Raw genomic sequence first — 21392 nt, 5'->3', positions numbered from 1 at the left:
AGGCAGATTTAGGATTAGCAGCATCTGTGTCACCTGGGAGCTTGTTAGAAATGCAGACCCTTGGGGCCCCACCTGAGATCTATTGAATCGTAATCTATATTTCAACAAGGTCCCTGGTGAATGGTATACATATTAACATTTGAAAAGTACTGCTTTTAAAAATGCCTCGGCCACGGTCTCCCCTCCCCTGACATTCTGACTGAGTGGGTTTTTAATTGTTTGTGATTCTAGTATGTAGCAGAATTTGAGAACCACTACTTCCGTTCTCAGCATTATTTCTGGCAATGATTATAACAAAACATGGCAAGTTCGGTGATGAAATGGGTATCCAGAAAGCACTACAAAGATACGAAGGAGAGGGGCCAACTGGGTGTGGGGCTCAGTAGCGCTTGTGAAGGAGGTGATAATGTTGGAAACGCTGTTAAAGGAACAGCAGGTGTGAGCTCACACCACAGAGGGAGAGTGAGCAGGACTGCCCAATTAATTAGATGCAAAAGCCAAGAGAGAGGAAGGCAGAAGTTCAGACAGAGATTTCAGCATTGGACAGTCAGAAGAGTGAAAATGTCCCCAATGCTGGCACAAGAAATGGAAAAAGGTATGTGTTTTCATGTCAAGGGGGAACAGGAAGAGTATTCGATTTTATACGAAATCCATCTGGGTTACCTTTGGCTTATGTAAACTTAATAGAAAAACAAGGGGGAAGCATCGTAATTCCACATTTTCAGAAAACCTCACACCCCTCCTGCCAGCTTTATATAATGTAGCAATTCCTTGGTTATGATTCATATATAGTCTGAGATTAAGTTCAATAAGAAAAGAACATAGGTAGAGATGGATCAGAGTTTGAAGATGTGGCCATTCACTAATACAAAGATGAGTATATTTCAGGCTCAGAACTTCGCACACTTTTAGGCAGAAGTTCTGCACCTGATCATTAAACAGTCCATAACAATGTTTAATCCCCTGTCTCCTCCATTTTATTCTTCACAATGTTCTCTGTCCTCTCCTTCCACACAGTGTATACATAAAATGAATCTCCATTAGAAGCATTCCGAGACACTTCTATTTTTAGTAGCATACCAGGAGATCTGTTTTTATGAAAGTTGACAAGCTGCGTATTTTCATAGATATTTTCTGATGTTATCTTTTTGGAAGTTGATGATGGTTTTCTCTTGTGGAGTCCCCCCCCAAAAATAGATATGCTGTGCTTTTTTAAACATCATGAAAATTCAGGTTCTATTTGAGGCTCTAATGTACAGGTCTTTCTAACATGCCTTTCTCCTGAGTCCTTAAAATTAATGTCAACCCAATTCAACAAAGCCGCTAGTCTCAGGATAATTAGACAGTAATGTTTTAACGGCCCATAAAAATAAAAGCGTCAGCCATATACATCTTTAAAATTAGGAATGAGCAATTATTTATTCCTATAATTACATGATCCAAATTCAATAAACATGCAGCAGTATTACACTCATTCTGAAAGATCATTTAAAAGAGGCAATCATTAATATATTGCTTTCTTGTATTCCAATTTTTTTTTCTGAAAAGAGCATAAGTTGAAGAACAGAAACCGCCTAGCGCTAATTTGACAGGTGATTCAGAGAAGCCATTTAACCACTGCGGCTTCAAAGAGCAGCAGCAGATTAAAGCATTTCACAGCTAACATTTACTGAATGTTACTTTGTTCCGGACACTCTGCTCAACGCTCCAGGTGTATTAACTCATTGGATACTCACAGCAACCGTAATGCCTAGATACTACTTGGATCCCTGTTTTACAGATGAGTAAACCAAGGCCAAGAACACTCAAGTATTTGTCTGCTAGACCTGGCAGTCAGCGTCTGTCTGACCTCGTAACTGCTCAGTTATAGTCCTTCCCCTGTACATCCACTACTTCACAGAGCCATTGCAAGGTGCCAATGATAAAACATTTCCAGAACATGCTTTGGCATTCAGTGATTGCATTTGGCTCAATACCACAAATATCTGCTGAGAACCTGCTGTGTGAAACCCAAGAGTAGAGAGGAAAAAATTTTAAGACTAGTTTTAAAGAGCTATACAAATATGTTTGCAATATTATCATGCACAAGGCTTTTATTTTTCCTTGATTTTAATTTTCAGAATACATCAGTGATATTCAAAATAGTTACACGTGAGCATTTTAAAATTATATATCCAATTAGCAGTCTTTTTGGTCATTGTGATGAAAATGTGTCTTTTCTTTTTATTTCCCTTGATAACCTTCTCTAAACTTCTATTCTGCTTCAATGACCTGCAATAATCTTTTCTCCCTGAGTCAGGACAAGTGCCTTGGGCACATCTTTTTTCTTCATCATTTAAATTTAATGCTCAGCCATTTAACATTTTTATATTTCAATTGGTTAGTATATTTAAGAGACCTTGCACTTGCTGGTTGAATGTACTTTTTAAAAATGTTTCAAAAAGTAACTTCCCAACTGCCAATATTGGCAGTAATCCTCATTGTGTTTCCACTGTCACCAACTGATATCCCTTTCTTAATGACAAAAGCTTCAATTTGCTATTCGATGCTAAGATGTCCTGTGTAACAGCAGTGCTCTTTCTGAGTCTTCAACTCTCTGCGTAGTCGCTCATGTGGAGAGTAGTAGTACAGTTAGTATGTCTGACCTTGGTCAGAAACCCAAAGGCAACTGTTCGATTGCCTGGGTCACACAAGCAGAGTAAAATATAGAAAGGCAAAGAAGGACCCGATCCCAAATCCTTCAACGTCCATGTCATTATATCTGTGGAATCCTATGTCCTCCTGCTGGCATTTCAATTTGTTGAACAAAATGGAGGGATCAAGGTGAATAAAAGAGAGCTAAGGATTCAGATCCTTTTTGGTTCCACTGAGCTATTTTACCTCCATACTCCACTAGTCTAGAGGTTGTTGGAAGGTTATAGACGCTACATGTTCATTATAACAAATCCCCTCCAATCTATACAATAGACATGGCTAACTATTTGTTTACTCATTACGTTGCTTGTTTGTATTATTATTAAATAATATAAATACTTGATTTGCACAAGAATTCTTTGCGTTTTTTTTTTTCAGGATGGGTCCACCATAGCAGATGGAAACATGAATATGCAAAATGCCAACATCGCAGTTTATGTTTCTTTAAAATCAAAATCCTTAATTATCATTTTGACTGAATTTTATTCCAAAAATCAGATAAATATCCTTGACTTATAGGTAATCAACAGTGAAAAGATACTTAAACCACTGATTTTTTTCATCTCTATTAATTCGAATGACAAAACTGGCACATTCATTTAAATATGAGAAGCCAAGGAGATATATATATATATATGTACATATATATATATATGTATATATATATATATGTACATATATATATATACACACACACACATATATATATATATACACACACACACATATATATATATATCAAGACTCATATACATACATATATATACATATTGTAACCAGAATTATAAGTTTAACTTTTAGAAGATCTTACCTCTCTTGTCAAAATTAAAAGATGCCTTCCTTATGTTCTACCCTCTTTTATCAAAAATAAACAGGTTTTTGATAGGGGTTCTGCCTTTGATAACCTTCATCAAATTTAGAGATTATGTTTAAATGATAACGTGTCATTGGAATCTCAAGAAGGCATCTCTTTGTGTATAGATGTAGGCTGTTACTAGCAAATTCCACTTTCCTATAAGCTTTTATGTTGTCAGTTATTAAAATTACAACATAATATAATCCTCATATGCATGCTAAAATATATCAATATTTTTTTTGCAAACCTAGCTTTCCATCTGGAATTGAAGAGGAGGTGGAAAGCAAGTAGAGAATTCCCCATAAGACAAAGAAGTTTTTTTTCTTATTGCTATTCCTCATAAATAAGTAGAAGGAACAGATACTTTCAAAGGTCAATGTGAGGAATCAAACTTGAAATTATGCAATGTGAAATAAAAAGAAAAGCAGCATGCCAAAATAGTTCACCAGGGAAATAGTTATAGTTTCTTCCAGTTTTCCATTCACAAAGAATACATACACACAATGAAAAAAAGAGGCATTTAAAAAGATTAAAATGTATACATGAGTGAAATATATGGATAAATATTTTAGGTGAACTGGCATGTTTTAGAAGACCTGAGGGCAGTAATGAGGATGTAACAAAAAGCCTCAAATATCACTCTGCATGTGGGACTGAATGCTGACTAGAAGGAACAGAGATGGGAGTTAAGAAGGCAATTGTACAAGTTATCGCGGCTATGCCATTTTTGAATAGATTTGGAAAGAAAATGCTTCTCATTCATTCAACGATTATGCACTAGAGAGTATGAAGTCAATAGCACAGGAGGCTGCCGGCGTCTGAGCCCCAGCTCCGCCGCCATCGCCTGGGTGATACGGGGCAAGTTATTTAACCTCTCTGTCCCCCATAACTTCAGCTGTTACATGAGGGAGTAAGAAAGTGATCGAGGTGAGGATTAAACAAATTAATACACAGAAAGGGCTTAGAAGGGGGTCTGGCACAGCACACTCAGGAAGGGAAGACCACGTAAGAAGCAAGGGCAGGCTGCAAGCCAGGGGGCCTTCCAAGAACAGGGCAGTGAAGAGAAGGAGGAGCCCCTGGTGCCCAGGGGATCGTGCCACTAATGTGCCCTCTCCTTCTGTGAAGTCAAGTGTTATGGGCCAGGAGGTGGTGCCAAGCCGCCAAGGCAGCCGCAGCTGTGACTCATCACCAGCAGTTCAGAGAACCACGCATATAAAAATATGAAGTCTTCTTTATTATCCCACCCAAACTAAAACTAAAATGTGCACGACAATCCCCATTATTTGACGGTCCTGGTAATGTCTATAGACCCTCCTATGAAGAGGATTTATTATTTCATTTGAAAGCATCATCCCTTTATACCACAATTTGGAGTTAATATTATTTAAATTGCTGTGAAATGTTAAGACTCTGACCAGGTCTCATTGTTTTTTCAATGCAAACTTTAATGCATCCAGCAATGCAAAAAATGACAGTTGCACTGAGGGTATACCGATGTTTTAAGTTGGTAATCATAATTAAATGGTTAGGTTGGAATTAATATCATAATCTCCTTATATTATTGAACCAAAGTTTTACTGAGGGAAGCAGCACTCTTGATTTAATGTATTGCCCTGAATGCGTCACCTTTTTAAGAGCAAAATAATTAATTCTTCATTTAAAGTTCAACTTTGACCTTCAGTATATTGAGTAGTGTTTTATATTGAGTCCCAGGACTCCTCTTTCAATTAGTACTTTAGATATTTAATTTAAATCTTCACATACTTATATCTTTGTAAAATCTGCAAGACCCTAGACTACATGTTTTATTCATCTTTGTATCCTTAAAAGTGCCTGCCGCAGCTCTGCCCCACAGAAACAGACAAATATTACTTGAATTAAGCTGCAATGACTGAAGAGATAAAAACCTGCCATGTAATTTAAAGGCGGTTCCCAGTTTACAGGTGTGCATGGTTTGATACGGAGATTCTGATGGTGCTTCGTATCGTTGGGTTGACAACTGGAAATCTAAAGTCTTTAAAGTTCAAGGATATATTAGGTAGTAAACATATAAACCAAATTTATTATGACTTCCCGTGGAAGCTACCTCTGGAAATTTCACATCAAAATGACACAAATATTTTATGAGATAATAGGAAAAAACTCAAGGTACCTTAGTGCAAACCAGAGAAGCTGAAGACAACACAGTTGTATGTGCATAAACAAGAAAGATAAAAAGGGAGGATACAGCAGATAATATCATATCATAAAAGTTGGTTCTTTTAAGACTTTTACAAATGAAAGCCAGACATCATTTAGGGTCTTAGTAGAAGAAAGTTTGAAACAGAATGGGAAAAAGCAAGAGTTGACCCATAGAAAGTACATTTTTCTTAAAATTCCTAGGAAGCTACATTGTGCAGACAATTCAAGTGCCTGAGAAAAGAAGTCATTTAAGACCTGAAAATGTTGATTGCAATGATTCACCAAAAAATCAACTATGGAGAAAAACATGAAAATACAGGGAGAGAAAAATTCTATATAATAACTAATTCTTTTTTTCCCAACTATACATTCTCCCAATCAACATATTTTGAGTTCTCGGAGGAAAAACAATCATTTCTGAAAAAGTCTCATCTTAACTCTACTATTTATATGAGTATAATTCAGAAGAGAAACAGGAAAGAGAATATGCAAAAAAAAAAGTCTGCTTTTACATATAGTTATGCAAAATTTTAGCATGCTTATTATTTTCTTTCCACGAATTGTGAAGCATAAGCTTCTGGCTCACTTCCTTACTTAATCTATAGCCTAAGGCTTCTTGCCCCCTCTCTCCCCACTTAGGGTAAATATCATATGGAAAGCAAACTTCCCCTGTAGAAATCAAGTAAAGCAGAATGGATTATAAAAAAAAATTACCTTCCTAGGGACGCCTGGGTGGCTCAGTCAGTTCAGCATCCGACTTCAGCTCAGGTCATGATCTTGCAGTCTGTGAGTTCAAGCCCCACACCAGGTTCAGTGCTGACAGTTTAGAGCCTGGAGCCTGTTTCAGATTCTGTGTCTCTCTCTTTCTCTGCCCCTCCTCTGCTCTCTCTCTTTCTCTCCCAAAAATAAATAAACATTAAAAAAATTTTTAATTACTTCCTATCCTAGTGTTTCTTTTTTTCCTCTACCTTTATTTAAATTGACATGCATCACTAAGTTTGAGGCGTAAGGAATGGCGGTTTGATTTACATATACTGTGACAATGATTAGGGTCAGCATCTGTCTTTTCATATAGCTACAGGAAAAGAAAAAAGGCCTCTTTGTAATGAGATGATTTGTATCTTGAGGATTCTGTCCAGCTTCCCAGCTATCCATATTATGTAAAAAGAATACAAAGGGAGGAGCTATGATGTTGTGATTACCTATCCATCTGCCTCTTAGAGGAAAAAAGTTTTAAAACCAAATCAAGAAAATTAAGTGACTTGGTCAAATTTGAGTGGCAGCACTGTATTCCATTTTATCTCCCTTTCAACAGTCTACCTGTCACTTTCTTGAGTTTTAAAATAATAATGCAGCAGTTGGAAACTTACTATAATGGCAAACCATCAAGTAATTTCTAAAGAAACGGAGGGTGCAAGATGGGGAGAGACAGAATGGAAACCACAACACAAATCACTTCTTGGCAGGCAGAAAATTTGTAATGCGATGAAGAGCAATGATAATGTTTTCTTGTAAGTTTAGCAGGTGCTATGGTTTATGAAGTGCTTTTGCATACAAGCATCCTTTGGATGACCACATAGCACATTTCCAGTTAGGCAGGATTAAATCCTTTCGGGTGTGACAAACAGTCTCAGAGGGGTTAAGAGACCAGTGTCACTACCCGCAGAGTGCCAACGCTGAGCCTGGAGTCCAGCCTTTTTGATGTGATTGAGCCTGTTTCAGATTCTGTGTCTCCCTCTTTCTCTGCCCTTCCTCTGCTCTCTCTCTTTTTGATGTGATTGAGTCTAATACTCTTCCCTTATACCTTATTAAGATACTGGGGTAGCGGAAAGCATTTCGGACATATAGGCAAATGAAACAATCGCATAAATAAATGCTTAAGAGTTGGAGCTCTATGAGCCTGGCGCCACCTGTGAGAACAGCTTCCCCAGTGTGATCATCCAGACAGTACACATTTCTCTTTCTTGATTGCTTCGTTGTTCCCTTAAAGCAAGAAAGAAAAGAAAGGAAAGGAAAGGAAAAGAAACAAAAAGAAAAGAAATGAAAAGAAAAGAAAAAATAAAGAAAGAGGAAAAAAGAAAATGAAAAAGGAAGTGTTCAAATCATGACTTATAAGCTGGTTTCCAAGCAAGAGAATGAGCTCATAATTTCCTCTCCTAGAATCACTCACCTGAATGGTAGGAGTAGGTTATGGAATTCAGTTTAGCCTTTCATTTATTGAGTATAATCAGGATTCTTGAGAGTTAAAAACTAGAACAAGAAAATAGTCCCTTTCTCAAGCAACTTGTTTTATGAAGATATAACTTTAACTTTTTAGATCCTAAGAGTCAATATAAGAATATTATATAAAATATATTTTTTACCTTTGAAGAAAAACACATTTGGGGAAAAGTCCACTAGGTAGTGGAAAACATAATTTTTAAAATTTCTGCCATTTGAGTCATCATGTATTAAATGCCTGCATTTATGTATTAATATTTTCTTCCAAAGTGTATGTGTCAGAGTGAGAGGGAAAATAAGAGAGGGGCACTGGGAGCACGCACGTGTGTGTGTGTGTGTGTGTGTGTGTGTGTGTGTGTGTGTGCACAGGTGTCCTTAGACTTGGCAATTACTAAAGAGATTACACCATCAGGCAAAAAGGGAAGATTGTAACTGGTGAGTTGCAGTGCCTTACTAAATCAATTTTCGACTGGGTATCTGGCTCTCAGTTTGATTTACCACTGGCTTTTTGAAAATGAAAATGTTAGACTAAGCAGACGCTGAGACTAACGTCCCAGTCTGCCAAAGACCTTGGACTTCCAGAGCCAAGCCAAAGGCAGTAAACAATGCCTTTTTGGGGAAATAACTTCATGCAATGAATAAACCAAAAGGCATTTGTTTAATTGATAAATCCCAAATGAACAATAACATATATTACAGTTTGTTTCATTTGTGCCAATAGAATTTACAAATAACTTAGCCTAGGGTCTAATATAATAAATACAATGAATCCAGAAACGTTTGTAATCAGCACGGGGAGGGCCGTTTGGCAGTGTGCTCTGGTGTGAATTAGCACAGACGCTGGAGTCAGGCAGATCTTGGTATCTTTCCTGGCCATGCCCTTAACTTTGGGTAAGTTCCTTAACCTCCCTGACCTCAGTTTCTTTGAGAAATAAACTGAGAAAATAAAGGTTAGCTCCTGGAGTTGTTCTGAGAGGTAACTGTAACCACACAAAGCATTCTTGCAGTACCTGACACATAGTGAGTGCTCACGAGAGGTGAGTGTTCTCCACTCTTGAAGGATCACATTCAGATTTAATTTGCCTTAAATTCTAAAGATAAGAAACTATCGCCTAGTTTCCTATGGCTGCAGAAACAAATTACCACACACTTAGTGGCTTAAAACAATACAAACGTTTTATCTTACAATTCTGGAGGTCAGAAGTCTGAAATGGGTTTTACTGGGCTAAAATCAAGTTGTCTGCTAGGTGTCCCTCTGGGGACTTTAGGAGAGGGTCCATTTCCTTGCCTTTTTGAGCTTGTAGAGGCTGCCTGTGTCCCTTGGGTCATAGTCTCCTCCTCTATCTTCAAAGTTAGCAGCCTATTATTTTCAAACCTCTCTATTCTGTGTCTCTGTCTCTCTGTCTCTCTCTCTCTCTTTCATACACACACACACACACACACACACACACACACACACTGCGCTCCACCTTTCCATCTCTGACTCCAACTCCCCCCCACCTCTTTCCCTTATAAGGACCCTCGTGATTACATTAGACTCACCTGGATAATCTAAGGTAATCTCCCTGTCTAAAAATCTCTATCTTCATCGCATCTGTAAAGTCATTTTTGCCAGGTTAGGTAACATAGTCACTAGTTCCAGGAATTAGGACATACACATCTCTGGGAGAGCTATTATTCTGCCTACCACAACTATTATAGCACTCAAGTTTTGTTCATTTTATAGTTGCTCTGGTACTTTTGACATTAAATTCAAGGTATTGAGTGTAAAAGATAAATGTCAAGGGAATTAATAAATATCTCCTGAGTTTAGATTTAAAATTATTTTGCTTTTAGCACTTTGTCAGAAATTCTCCTCCACATAACACAAGGTCTGTTTCAATGGTTATTAAATCTAACAAAAGATAAAAGATTGAATTGAGTGGGGTCATGTGGCAAATGCAGAAACTTTATGGGATTATTTGAATGCATTTTAAGCATTACAATGTACACAAGGAGAAAAAATGGAAGGATAGAAAGATGATAGATGATAGATGGACAAATGGGTAGATAGAAGTCAGTGGTTCTCAAAGGAGGCAATTTGTCCCTCAGTGGACACTTGACAACATCTGAATACATCTTCGGTGGTCATTACTTGAAAAGTCCTATACATATCTAGTGGGGAGGAGCCAGGATGCTGCTAACCATCTGTAAAGTACAGGCCAGGTCCCACTACAAAGAGTTACTCAACACGAAATGTCAATAGTGCAGAGGTTAAAAATCCTGAATTAGATTTTTGTACTCGGCACTTAAAATATTGTTTGGTACAGAGTAATCCTTTAATGAATGTCCATAGACCTGAATGTAAACATCTGGAGATAATATTTTTGTTATGGTTAACAGAATGCCCTGTGGTATCAGATCATCTGGACTCAAATCTATCTATGTAGTGACTTCAGCATATTTCCTGGACCATAGAATAGTCTTTATAAATGGCTGCTATTATTATTTTCTCAAATCCCAGACAGACCAGTTGCCAAATGATGAATTATATAAGAGGATGCTTTAAAGATAAAATATTTCCACTGTTATAAAAATCAGTCAAATTATTTATATTGTATAGAATATAATTTTTCAGGTTGCTTTAAAAGGCAACATAATGGGGGGCCTGGGTGGCTCAGTCGGTTAAGCATCCGACTTTGGCTCAGTTCATGATCTTGTGGTTTGTGGGCTTAACCTAAACCCTGCGTTAGGTTCTGTGCTGACAGCTCAGAGCCTGGAGCCTGTTTCAGATTCTGTGTCTCCTTCTCTCTCTGCCCCTACCCCACTCATGCTCTTTCTCTATCTCATAAATAAATAAACTACGTAAAAAAAAATTAAAAAATAAAAGGCAACATAGTACACTTGAAAAAGAACATAGGATATGGAGGCAGCTTGATCCTAGGTTTTTTCAGAGAAAGAGATTTTCTAGATTCCTTTAGAGCTTATTTAATGTATCAAGAGAAGGGCCTAAACAACTAGAATAAAACTCATGAATTCCATTTATAAATACAGTCACCAAAAATTATTGGTGCCAGGTTCTGGACTGCAGGTCACACTTCCACTCCCATCGTCTTCTTGGTTTAATAGTGGTCTCTTCCTCTCACCAAAACTCCTTTGGTGGGTGTATTCCTAAAGCTAAGGGAGGAATTTCACAGTCCTGGCTATTAAACAAACACACAGCTCTAGGTGTATCTGAAGTCCTTTCTTTTCTTCTTTTTTTTTTTAAGGTTTATTTATTTTTGAGAGACAGAGACAAAGCACAAGCAGGGGAGGGACAGAGAGAGAGGGAGAGGCAGAATCCAAAACAGGCTCCAGGCTCTGAGCTGTCAGCACAGAGCCCAACACGGGGCTTGAACTCACAAACTGCTGGATCATGACCAGAGCCAAAGTTGGCTCTCAACTAACTGAGCAACCCAGGTGCACCTGAGGTCTTTTCTATTGCCTTGACAGTGTGTATCTGAAGTTCCCAGGAAGTGGTGGCAAGTTTGTGAGTTAAAGGTAAAAGCATAGTGGTTTTTGTCCATTAGCATTTGGGGCAATCATGTGGTGAAGGAGAAGCCCCTTTTAGCTCTCAGGAGACTTTCTGGGCTTCTCTAGGGCAAGAACAGAGTGGATGATCCCACAGATGGTACCTATCAAAGACAAAGCAACCCCATAAGCTAAGACCACAGGAGCCAAGGGCAATGGAAGAGTGGCAGTCAGACTAGGGGGTTTTCTGATGGCAATGAGGCAGGCAGGACTGAGCTCCTCAGCTTTGATCTTGGAGAACTGAGATCATGTTTCTACCTGCTAAGAGGCACAGAAGCCACTGAAGAAAGTAACAGATGAGATACTGTCTAGAAACCACTGGGCCAGAAGGCAGTACAAGGACTGCCTTTGGCTTCAAAAACCCCTAAATTTCCCTCAGACACAGGCCATGTGAGTCTCTCTTCTTTATACACCCAGATAGTATCCTGGACTGAATCAGGAGCAAAGGGAGAAAGCAGAAACCAGAAAGACTGAGATTTATCTAAAAGAGTTATCTAAAGAGACTCTATTATTGAATCAGGTAGACGTTATTGGATTGCACTAAATTATTGACTCAATGTTCAACCTAATATTGAGTTCCTAATACTCAATGGGATTAGAGCTTAAGGGATAAACTATAAAAAAATATAAAAAGGAAGCTGCATCTTCCCTTGCACATCTGAGTGCAGTGTGCGAAAATATGTGACCCAGCAATTCAAGGGGAGGAGTGTTTCTATTTTAGCTGACTTTATTGCTTTTATTACCCCAGGCACATTTTCAAAGCCTCCTCTGATTTTCTCCCACACTGAGCCTTGAAACCATGCCACGTGCTCATGCTGAATGCTAAGTCATTTGTCTCCCATCAGTAATGCTACCTTCTCCAAGAGTTTTCATAAACCATCAAAGAGCTAACATGGTCCCTGACTCCACCTTGTCCAATTTACAAGTGCCTTCAATGCTATTCTCCAGCTTTTTACTTACCTTTTTATTCCTAACTAATAGTTAATGAGAGTCCTCAAGTGTCTAATATCTGCTTTTGTTCTGTATCTTTTACGTGAGTCAGTACTTCCAAGCCTAAGCTGCAAGTTTGCATAAGGCAAGTGTGATGTTTTTTTATGCACCATCTCATACAGCCCTTCAGGCCCATATGTGTTTTAAAATGGCCTTGGTTCATAAAGTTAAATTATTTTCATTATGGAACAATGTTTCTGTGAATTGGAGCATTTTCCATTCATTATCTATTAGTTTCCGCAATAGGAGGATTTTTGAAATACAGCGGAATGAATCTTGAAGCTTCTTCACCTTTAACAGGTGACTTCTGTCCCAGCACTCAGTGTACTTATAACGGGCAATGTACTCAATGTATTTATAACTTGTCTACTCTTTTCAACAAACCCAGCACAAGTTGCTTTATTATTGTATTAAGATTTAATTGGTTAATAAATATTTTTAGATATGAGGGAACAACTTGAATTCCTCCCTCAGATTGCTCAGATTACATCATGTGCCTAGTGTTGGTAGTAATTGCTAAATGATCTGACAGCTTCAGCAATGGATAATCTTGGTGCAAGGACTTATACTAAAATAAAGCAAGACAGAAGATGGAGGACACTAAGATTTATTGATTGTCTTCGATGTGTCAGAAGCCTTCAATGATTATTGATATTTTGCCCAATTTAATCTTTACAACATTCATTCATTCATTCATTCATTCCTTAAAATCATCAATTATTGAGCACCTATAATGTGCCAGTATGTTGGTTGCTGAGAATACAGAAATTACCCAGACAGCTTTGGTGCCTTCTTTCATGAAATTTGCAACCTAGCTATTTGCTGATTGAAACATGAAAATAGCTGTGAAACAAGTCATCAAAAAAACAATTCTCTAATGGCTAAATGGGGAATAAATTGAGCATGTATAGCAGAGGAATCTCAGACTAGCAGCTTGGGGAGGGCTTTTCTGAGGAGATGAAGATTGTGTAGACCTGATATATGAGTGGAATCAACCAGGTGAAGTTATTCAAAAGGACTTTATGCCAAGGGAACCATATGCAGGGAGGCCTAGATATGCAAGAGACTAACACATCTTTTAGAAACTACAATAAGCACAGTACTCTGAAACACGAGTGTCAAGGAGAGAATGGTGGCTGAGGAGACTAGAGAGGGGGTGGAGACTAGTGAGGAGGCGTTGACCGTGGTTGACTTTGAAGGACATGTTAAGGAGTGAGGATTGGCACTTTTATCCTGAGTGTAAAGAGAAAACACTGGAGGATTTAATTAGAAGAGAATGGTATCTTCAGAATTAGTGTTGTTATTGCTTAAGTTAGGCTAGTCACAGAAAGGAAAGTAGACTGAGAGGAAGTAAGATGAGTGTGAGTTAGGAGGGCCTCACTGCAACAGACGGGGAAGAAATGGCAGTGACCTGGACCACCGTGATGGAAATGAAGGCAAGTGGATGAGCCGAGGTTTATGTCAGAGGTAGAACTGACAGGAGTTTGATGGCTAATGAATGTAGATGATGGAGGCATAGGGGAAGGTCTAGGATGACTCCCTGGTGGCCTTTGCAGAGATGGGACATACAGAGGAGGAGATTTGGAAAGAGGGTGATAAAGTCAGTTGGGAAGAACTGAGTGTAAGTTGTCCAAGAGACTTGTCTGGAAATCAATTGCATTTTTGACTTTGTATCTCAAGAAAATGGTCTGCCCTGGGGTATAGATGCTCTGATATAGATTTGGGCATCAAGGCCACAATAACAGTTGAATATAGAAAAATAGAGAGGTGATCTCATCTGGAGAGAATATGTGAAATGGAAAGACAAGGACCTAAGACATAGACCTAAGAATTACCAACATTTAAGGGGCACGTAGAGGAGGAATGGCTGGCAAAATTAATTATTCTGAGTTCTGTCTTATAGACGACAGAATGAAACTAAGATGATTTAATCAATTTAGTTAATTAACAGGAAAGTCAGAATTCAGACCCAAATCTTTCCACCTTCTGGATACTTCATGTTTATGCTGTGAGAATAATTTACTGAACCATTTCTCTGAGTTAGGCCTCCGGCGAAGCATTTTACATATGTTATTTCATTAATTTTCAGAGCAACATCCCTGTAAACTAAGTATCATTATGATTCCTTTCATAGAGATGAGGAAACTGAGACTTGGAGAGGTTAACTAAGTTCCCCCAAGTTACACGACTAATACAAAGCATGCATTTCCACCTGTTTCTTCTACTTTTTGAAATTAAGATTTTATGTTTTTTATGTAATCTCTACACCCGACATGGGTCTTGAACTTACAACCCCAAGATCCAGAGTTCCATGCTCCACCAATGGAGACAGCCAGGCACCTTTACCCCATGTGTTTCCCTTGCCCAAGTCCATGCTGTTAACTATCATAATCGTACTAGTTATAGTACAGTACAACTATAGTATGGTTCCACTGCACAATGGTAATCAGTGTTCAGCCTGGAGGGCTTCTCAAAACAGAAATTGCCAGGGGGCACCTGGGTGGCTGTCCGCACAGAGCCTGCTTTGGATCCTCTGTTCCCCTCCCCCCTTTCTGCCCCTCCCTGCTCATTCCTTCTCTCTAAATAAATAAATAAACTTAAAAAAATGGAAATGAATTGGAATGAAAATCAAGTTCAGAGCTGGCACGTGTAGCAGGTAAAAAGAGGCCGGCACTGCTTTGGTGTTGCTACCCTCTGTGGGACTGTGTCTGCAACCCCAAATCCCTGTATTTATTTGTCAAGGTGCTGCACTTTAAAACAATAATAAATCAACAGAAAAGCAAAGCCCCCAAGCTCCTTCTGGAACAAAATGCTACAGGTACAGTAGTAAAATGTCCTGCCAGTCCCAGATGAGATGTGACTTTCTGAAGAAAGTGGATAATTTTTACTTGATGGTGAATCGTTAAAAGTGAGCCAGATGATTAAACTTAATGGAACAGCCACATTAAACTGAAATTAGTAAAAACATGCCTCGGGCAGCCTACAACCTTTTATTTGTTGTTGTTTAACTTCTGCCTTTTACAGTGGCCATGATGAATGACATCACAAAAGAAAAAATCCAATTAAAATCTAAGTGCTCAATAAACCCCTAATGTCTGGTTGCCACCACCACTTTCACAAGCACTGATGTCCTGTGTTTCCTCTTTTCTCCAAGAAGAGAGAAAAGAAATGGCCCTAGGGGAGTAGCACCGAAGGAGAGGCGAGTGGGGAAAGAGTGCGCAAAGCTTTCTGGAGGTTTCAGCTCTCTGTGCTGAATCAGGCACAGGCACTGCACTTGGAGGGGGATGAGGTTAAACTGTTTTATTATCAGACAACGCCGAGTAAAGAGATGCATTTTCCCACTGGTTTTCAAATATTGATAAATCAGAATGGGGATCTGCAGAGCAATCCTGTTCATACTCTTCGTTGGTGTCTCTGCTGCCCTTTTATATCGTCTCCTGTGTTTGCTCTATAAGTCATCGGAATGGTCTCTCCTGACAGCTAAAAATAAGTTTCTGATTACTTTTACCTGAGTAAATCTTGTGCCCAGATGTGGTCTTCACCTACTAAGTGCGCAACAATTACATATGGAGAGCGATGAAAGAACCAGAACCAGGAGAGGCGTCTGCAAGCTGGCGGGATGCAGAATACAATGTATCACGTGGGAAGACAGCAGCTGCCACCCGGTAGAAGAATACTAGCTTTTGATGACAGATTTTACCTTCGAGATCCTATAGGTTTATAAAATTGTGTTTTCAAAGTCCTCACAACAAAGTTCTCAAAGTCAAAATAAGAGTCAAAACATGCTTATTATGAATGAGGAGCTAATAGGAATGATACCTTAAAAAGTGCTCTGCGTGTTTGCATAGGAATTATAGAGTAATTGTACATAGTCTCTAATTAGATCTTCATGATAGCTTTGCCCTGTGGTTCTATTATCCTCAGTTTATTAATGAGGATCTTGGCTCCGTGAGGTTAACGGACCGTGCTATGATCTTCCACTTGGTGCGTGAGAGAGAATGAGCACAGCTCCCACTCGGGACTCTGGTGCGGTGCCCCCTGCACTGTGCAGGGTCTGCTAACCATGGCTGCCCAGAAGCCAGATCCAATGGGCGGTGATGTTGGTTTCATTACTCATGAGTTAATGAAATAGCTTTTTAAGAGCTCTCTTCAGTCATTAGAATTTGGCGATGGAGAGTTAAACTTTCCCTAGTGGCTCTTTCTGTGTAATCATGGTTTCAATGTTTCCTTAGCATATCACATTACACAAATCATGGAGTCCTCTTTTGTTTTACATTTCTTATTACGTTTGTCTCACTTCTAAGCAATTTCCTCCCCGTTCCCATTTATCTTCCATTATTTCTGCCAAATAGCTTTCAAGGCTACTAATTGTATGAATAATATTCTCTTCCTCAAACTCTGCCATTAACTAGCATTAGTTGTGTGGCTTTGGACACAGTTTCCCTATCTCTAAAAACAAGGAGGTTGCACTGAATAACCTCTTCTTGCACTCAGGTTCTAATCTTCTGACTCTTTCACACAAGGTATATGACTTACGACTCCTAAACTGGAGTGTTAATTTTCTTGATTCTACTGTGATGGACTCAGTTAGTTCATGCTTCCCAAAGTAGGTCTCTTGGAAACTGTTTTCAAGAATGCCAACATCCACAAAAGATTCTTTACGCAAGAATGTTCAGGAAAGGTAGATTTTTTTGAAGTGATTATTTATTTTGAGAGAGAGACAGCCAGTGGACGAGGGGCAGAGAGAGAGGGAGACGGAATTCCAAGCAGGCTCTGCATTGTCACTGCAGCTGCTGATGCAGGGCTCAAACCCAGGAACCATGAGATCCTGACCTGGACCGAAATCAAGTCAGCAGCTTAACTGACTGAGCCACCCAGGCACCCCAAGGAGAGCTAGATTAAGTAAAGTACAGTTTTAAGCTGTAGGCAGTGACAGCCTTTGATATGGTAATGAACACTGGTGACTCCTAAGAAAAAGGCAGAAAAATGAAGCCCCAAACATATGGGGCTGCAGAACCCCTTCTCCTCGGCATTTTATATAAATGATGTGGCATGGGATACACTTTTAGAAAGGTTGGATTCACTATGGTAAAAGACACTTTTTGCCTTGAGAGTTCGTTTTCAAATGTGGTGATAGACACGACTCTGAGCATTTGGAAGACCCAGAGCCGGCTTCCCTGCGGCTGCTGTTGGTGCGCTGTTTGTAACATAGCCTATACTATGTTGCACAGAGTTGAAATAAGGTAGAGCTTAGCTACCTTCCCAAGAAACTACTTTGTCTGCATGCAGCAGATACTTATAACTGGTCTTTTTAAAAAAGATCTCAATTTTAATTTTTGAAAATTTGTGAATAGACTTAGCTTATCTGAAGACCTAGGAAAAGTACCTCCTAAACTTTTGCTAAGGTGGGAAAAGGAACCAAAGACACAACAGAAACTCAAAGATCTGGAAATCATCCCTGGGAACACAGGCGAGTTCTCCAAGTTAGAATGATTATCTTCCACTTCAATGATATATTAGCACTCATTTAATTCAATCTGTAACCTGACCCATTTCATTGACAGCTAATCTTTTTTTAATGTTTATTGATTTATTTTGACAGAAACAAAGAGAGTGTGAGCAGGAGAGGGGCAGAGAGAGAGAGAGAGAGAGAGAGAGAGAGAGAGAGAGAGAGAGAATCCCAAGCAGGCTCCTTGCTGTCAGCTCAGAGTCCGATGCGGGGCTCAGTCTCACAAACCATGAGATCATGACCTGAGCTGAAATCAAGAGTCAGATGCTTAACCACCTGAGCCACCCAGGCGCCCCTCACTGACAGTTAATCTTACTAGACCCTCTGCCTGATTACCTTCAGTAGAAGGGAACCCACTACTTTAAAAGGCAGACTATTTCATTTTAGTCTGATTCCACTTTTTAGAATATCCTCTCCTGTATTAAATGAAAATCTGAGTATTAGATGTTCTTGTGCTAGGTGCTCTTGTAAATTATCTAGTAAAGGGATTTTCAAGGCATTGTTTGTGGCAACACTTAAGATGTTTCTCAAATGCTTTGAGTTGAATTTCATAAGAAATTAGATAAAAATCACATCTTCAATTCACCAAGATAGCAAAGTATACAGGCAGAATGTACCCAGGTGTCTCTGTTTCAAAAACCAAAATCCTTAGGGTTCTTGGGTGGCTCTTGATGTTGGCTCGGGTCATGATCTCATGGTTCATGAGACTGAGGCCCAAGCTGGGCTGTGCGCTGACAGTGGGGAGCCTCTTCAGAATTCTCTCTCTCCTTCTCTCTCTGCCCCTCCTCCACTCACACTCTCACTGTCTCTCAAAATAAATAAACTTTAAAAAAAAGGATTCTCTCTCTCTTTCTCCCTCTGCCCCTCTTCCCTGCTCACATGTTCTTTCTATCTCTAAAAAAACAAAAACAGAACAAAAACAATTTTTTTTTCTCAACAGCATGTCACTTCTCTAGTATGTCCAGATACATAAAAGTGAAGGGTAGAGTGTATTTGTAGAATCTGAATGCTATGATGAAAATAGGAAAATAGTGAAAAGAGTGTCATTCCAACCAGGCTAATATGTCCTTGCTATGACTTGGACTTCAATATTTCCTCCTTCAAAACAAGAATTACTACATTTTCTACAAGCTGTGTTTCAAAACAGTTCTAGAAATTTCTATGATTATAAGGAAACATATTCATTAATAAATGGCATTACTATTGAGGATTTAAGTAAACAGTAAGAAAAAAAGCCCTCAAACCTGCATCCATCAGAAAGGAATGAATAAAAGTTAATATAGCAAGCATCATAAAGACAAACAGTTTAGAATAACATTCTTGACTTTTACTTTCTTTAATTTTTTTTTTCTACACTAGTTACATTCAGACCAGGATAGAGGAGATGGATCACTTAAATATATCCTTTCAGGAGATGGAGCAGGAGATCTCTTCATTATCAATGAAAACACAGGAGACATACAGGCCACCAAGAGGCTGGACAGGGAAGAAAAACCTGTTTACATCCTTCGAGCTCAAGCTATAAACAGAAGGACAGGGAGACCCGTGGAGCCCGAATCTGAATTCATCATCAAGATCCACGACATCAACGACAATGAACCAATATTTACCAAGGATGTCTACACGGCCACTGTTCCCGAAATGTCTGATGTTGGTGAGTGAGATGTGATCTCAACCACATATCCCTCCTCCAGTACATCAACTGAATAAAGAATCCTAGGAGTGAAATTTACTGAGTTGAATGAATGTAGATGTTAGACTCTAAAACTATCATTTTTTTTTCAAGCAATCCCTTTATGATAAGTATACCTGTTTCCTAATATTACTCATCTCATTTTACTATTATTTTCAGGAAAACAGCATTTCCTCTAATGATGATGGGATTTAAAAAAATGGCAGGCAAGAACAGGAGGGAAAAAGAGACATCATCTCATCTATTTCCTGCCCCCCAGGTCCCACCCTGGTCCTCAAGCTGAGAGACAGCAGCCCTCTCCCCCTCTCTTAGCACAGACTGGTACTGGGCTTGGTGAGGGTGTCCCCCGTGTGAAACAAAAGCCTGAGTTTACATTCCGGACTGGAGAGTAATGACATTTGCTTTAAGTAAATATGTGTTTGGGAAAGAGACCCAAAGAAAACTTTTTAAAAATCCATAATTATGCAGGAGATGTTTAGGAGCTATATCCTTTACTAAGTGATATAAGTTAAGAGATTTTCATGACATTAATATCATGAATTAATATTTTGTGTGCAATTCTACTACCAATTTTAAAGTTAATATGTATGCTTCTAATTTGCTTAAATCGGGAAAAGGTCAACAGAATTTAAATTTTAAAAAATCATTCTGACATCACTCTTAGCCGTATTAAAATACTTCATGGGAAACAGTGACAAATTTTAAGCCACCTAGATAAAGGGTTATTTCTATTTTCATTCGGTGTCAAATTCAAAAGGGCTAAATTACTTAATAATAACTCTTCTATAATTTTATGAGTCAAATATCAGAGGCATTGTAGGTCACAGTTCCAAGACTTAGAAAAACCTAATCCATGGAAATGATTGTAAACCATCTAAATCTTTCTCATCAAAAAGTTGTTCATCTCATTACGTAAAACCACTTTGTTTCGTTAGAAAAATCACAAGCCATCAGCAAAGCAAAGGAGAGGGATTAAAACTCTTTTAAGAGGAAAATTTGTTAGGAAAAAATATTTTTCCTCTATGTGGTAAAAGTAAGGAACAATTAATAAATGACAGTCTCATCATCAGCACCACCCAGCAAAACAATTCCCAGAAAACAAAATTTGATGTGCAAGGGGTCACCCCCCACAACTTGAGAGTGTGCCATTTGCTTTTGAAGCCATTTTAGAATTAAGTATATATTATAAATATTTGGGGGTAGCGGGAATCAACAGAATTAAGAAAGGGAAGGCTTTTTCTAATTTGCACACAGGTACAGTTATGTTCATATTAACCATTATCATAAACTACCATGTCATTATTATCATATATAAGGCATCTTACTCCCACATTACAATGTGGGATCACAGCAGGGTGGTATAAATGGCCTTTGGGTGTCAAACAGACCTGAATTTGAAACTTTACTAATAAGCAGCATCTTGATGTCTCTGATCCTTCAGTTCTGTATCTACAAAATATAAATAATAAATGTCAACAGCTAAGGATTACCATGAGGATGAAATGAGAAAACAAATGCAGAGCCCCGAGTACAATATCTGACAACTAACAGGTGCTCAAAACATCCAGATAATCATATTCAAAAAGCATTCAAATTTTATATTGATGTCAAGTAAGAATGTGGCTATTTATTGACTATTATTTAGCCCTCACTCTGAAGTCATCTAATGCTTTCATGTCTCCACCTTCCTTCCCAAATTA

The 21392-nt window shown here is 38.6% G+C and overlaps 1 protein-coding gene across 1 annotated transcript in view; it reads left to right on the top strand.

Moving 5' to 3' along the window:
• CDH6 (cadherin 6) overlaps window positions 1-21392 on the top strand; it is a 118434-nt gene that overhangs the window by 72814 nt on the left and 24228 nt on the right. The window contains exon 3 of the mRNA XM_029941054.1: window positions 19359-19653. Within this exon, the coding sequence (XP_029796914.1) occupies window positions 19359-19653 (295 nt within the window). The remainder of the gene's footprint in view (window positions 1-19358; window positions 19654-21392) is intronic.

Source organism: Suricata suricatta, chromosome 6 (assembly GCF_006229205.1).
Source record: "Suricata suricatta isolate VVHF042 chromosome 6, meerkat_22Aug2017_6uvM2_HiC, whole genome shotgun sequence".
In the NCBI taxonomy this organism is placed as follows: Eukaryota; Metazoa; Chordata; class Mammalia; order Carnivora; family Herpestidae; genus Suricata; species Suricata suricatta.
The sequence above is the reverse complement of the archived record's forward strand: the minus strand, read 5'-3'. Positions and strand labels throughout refer to the sequence as shown.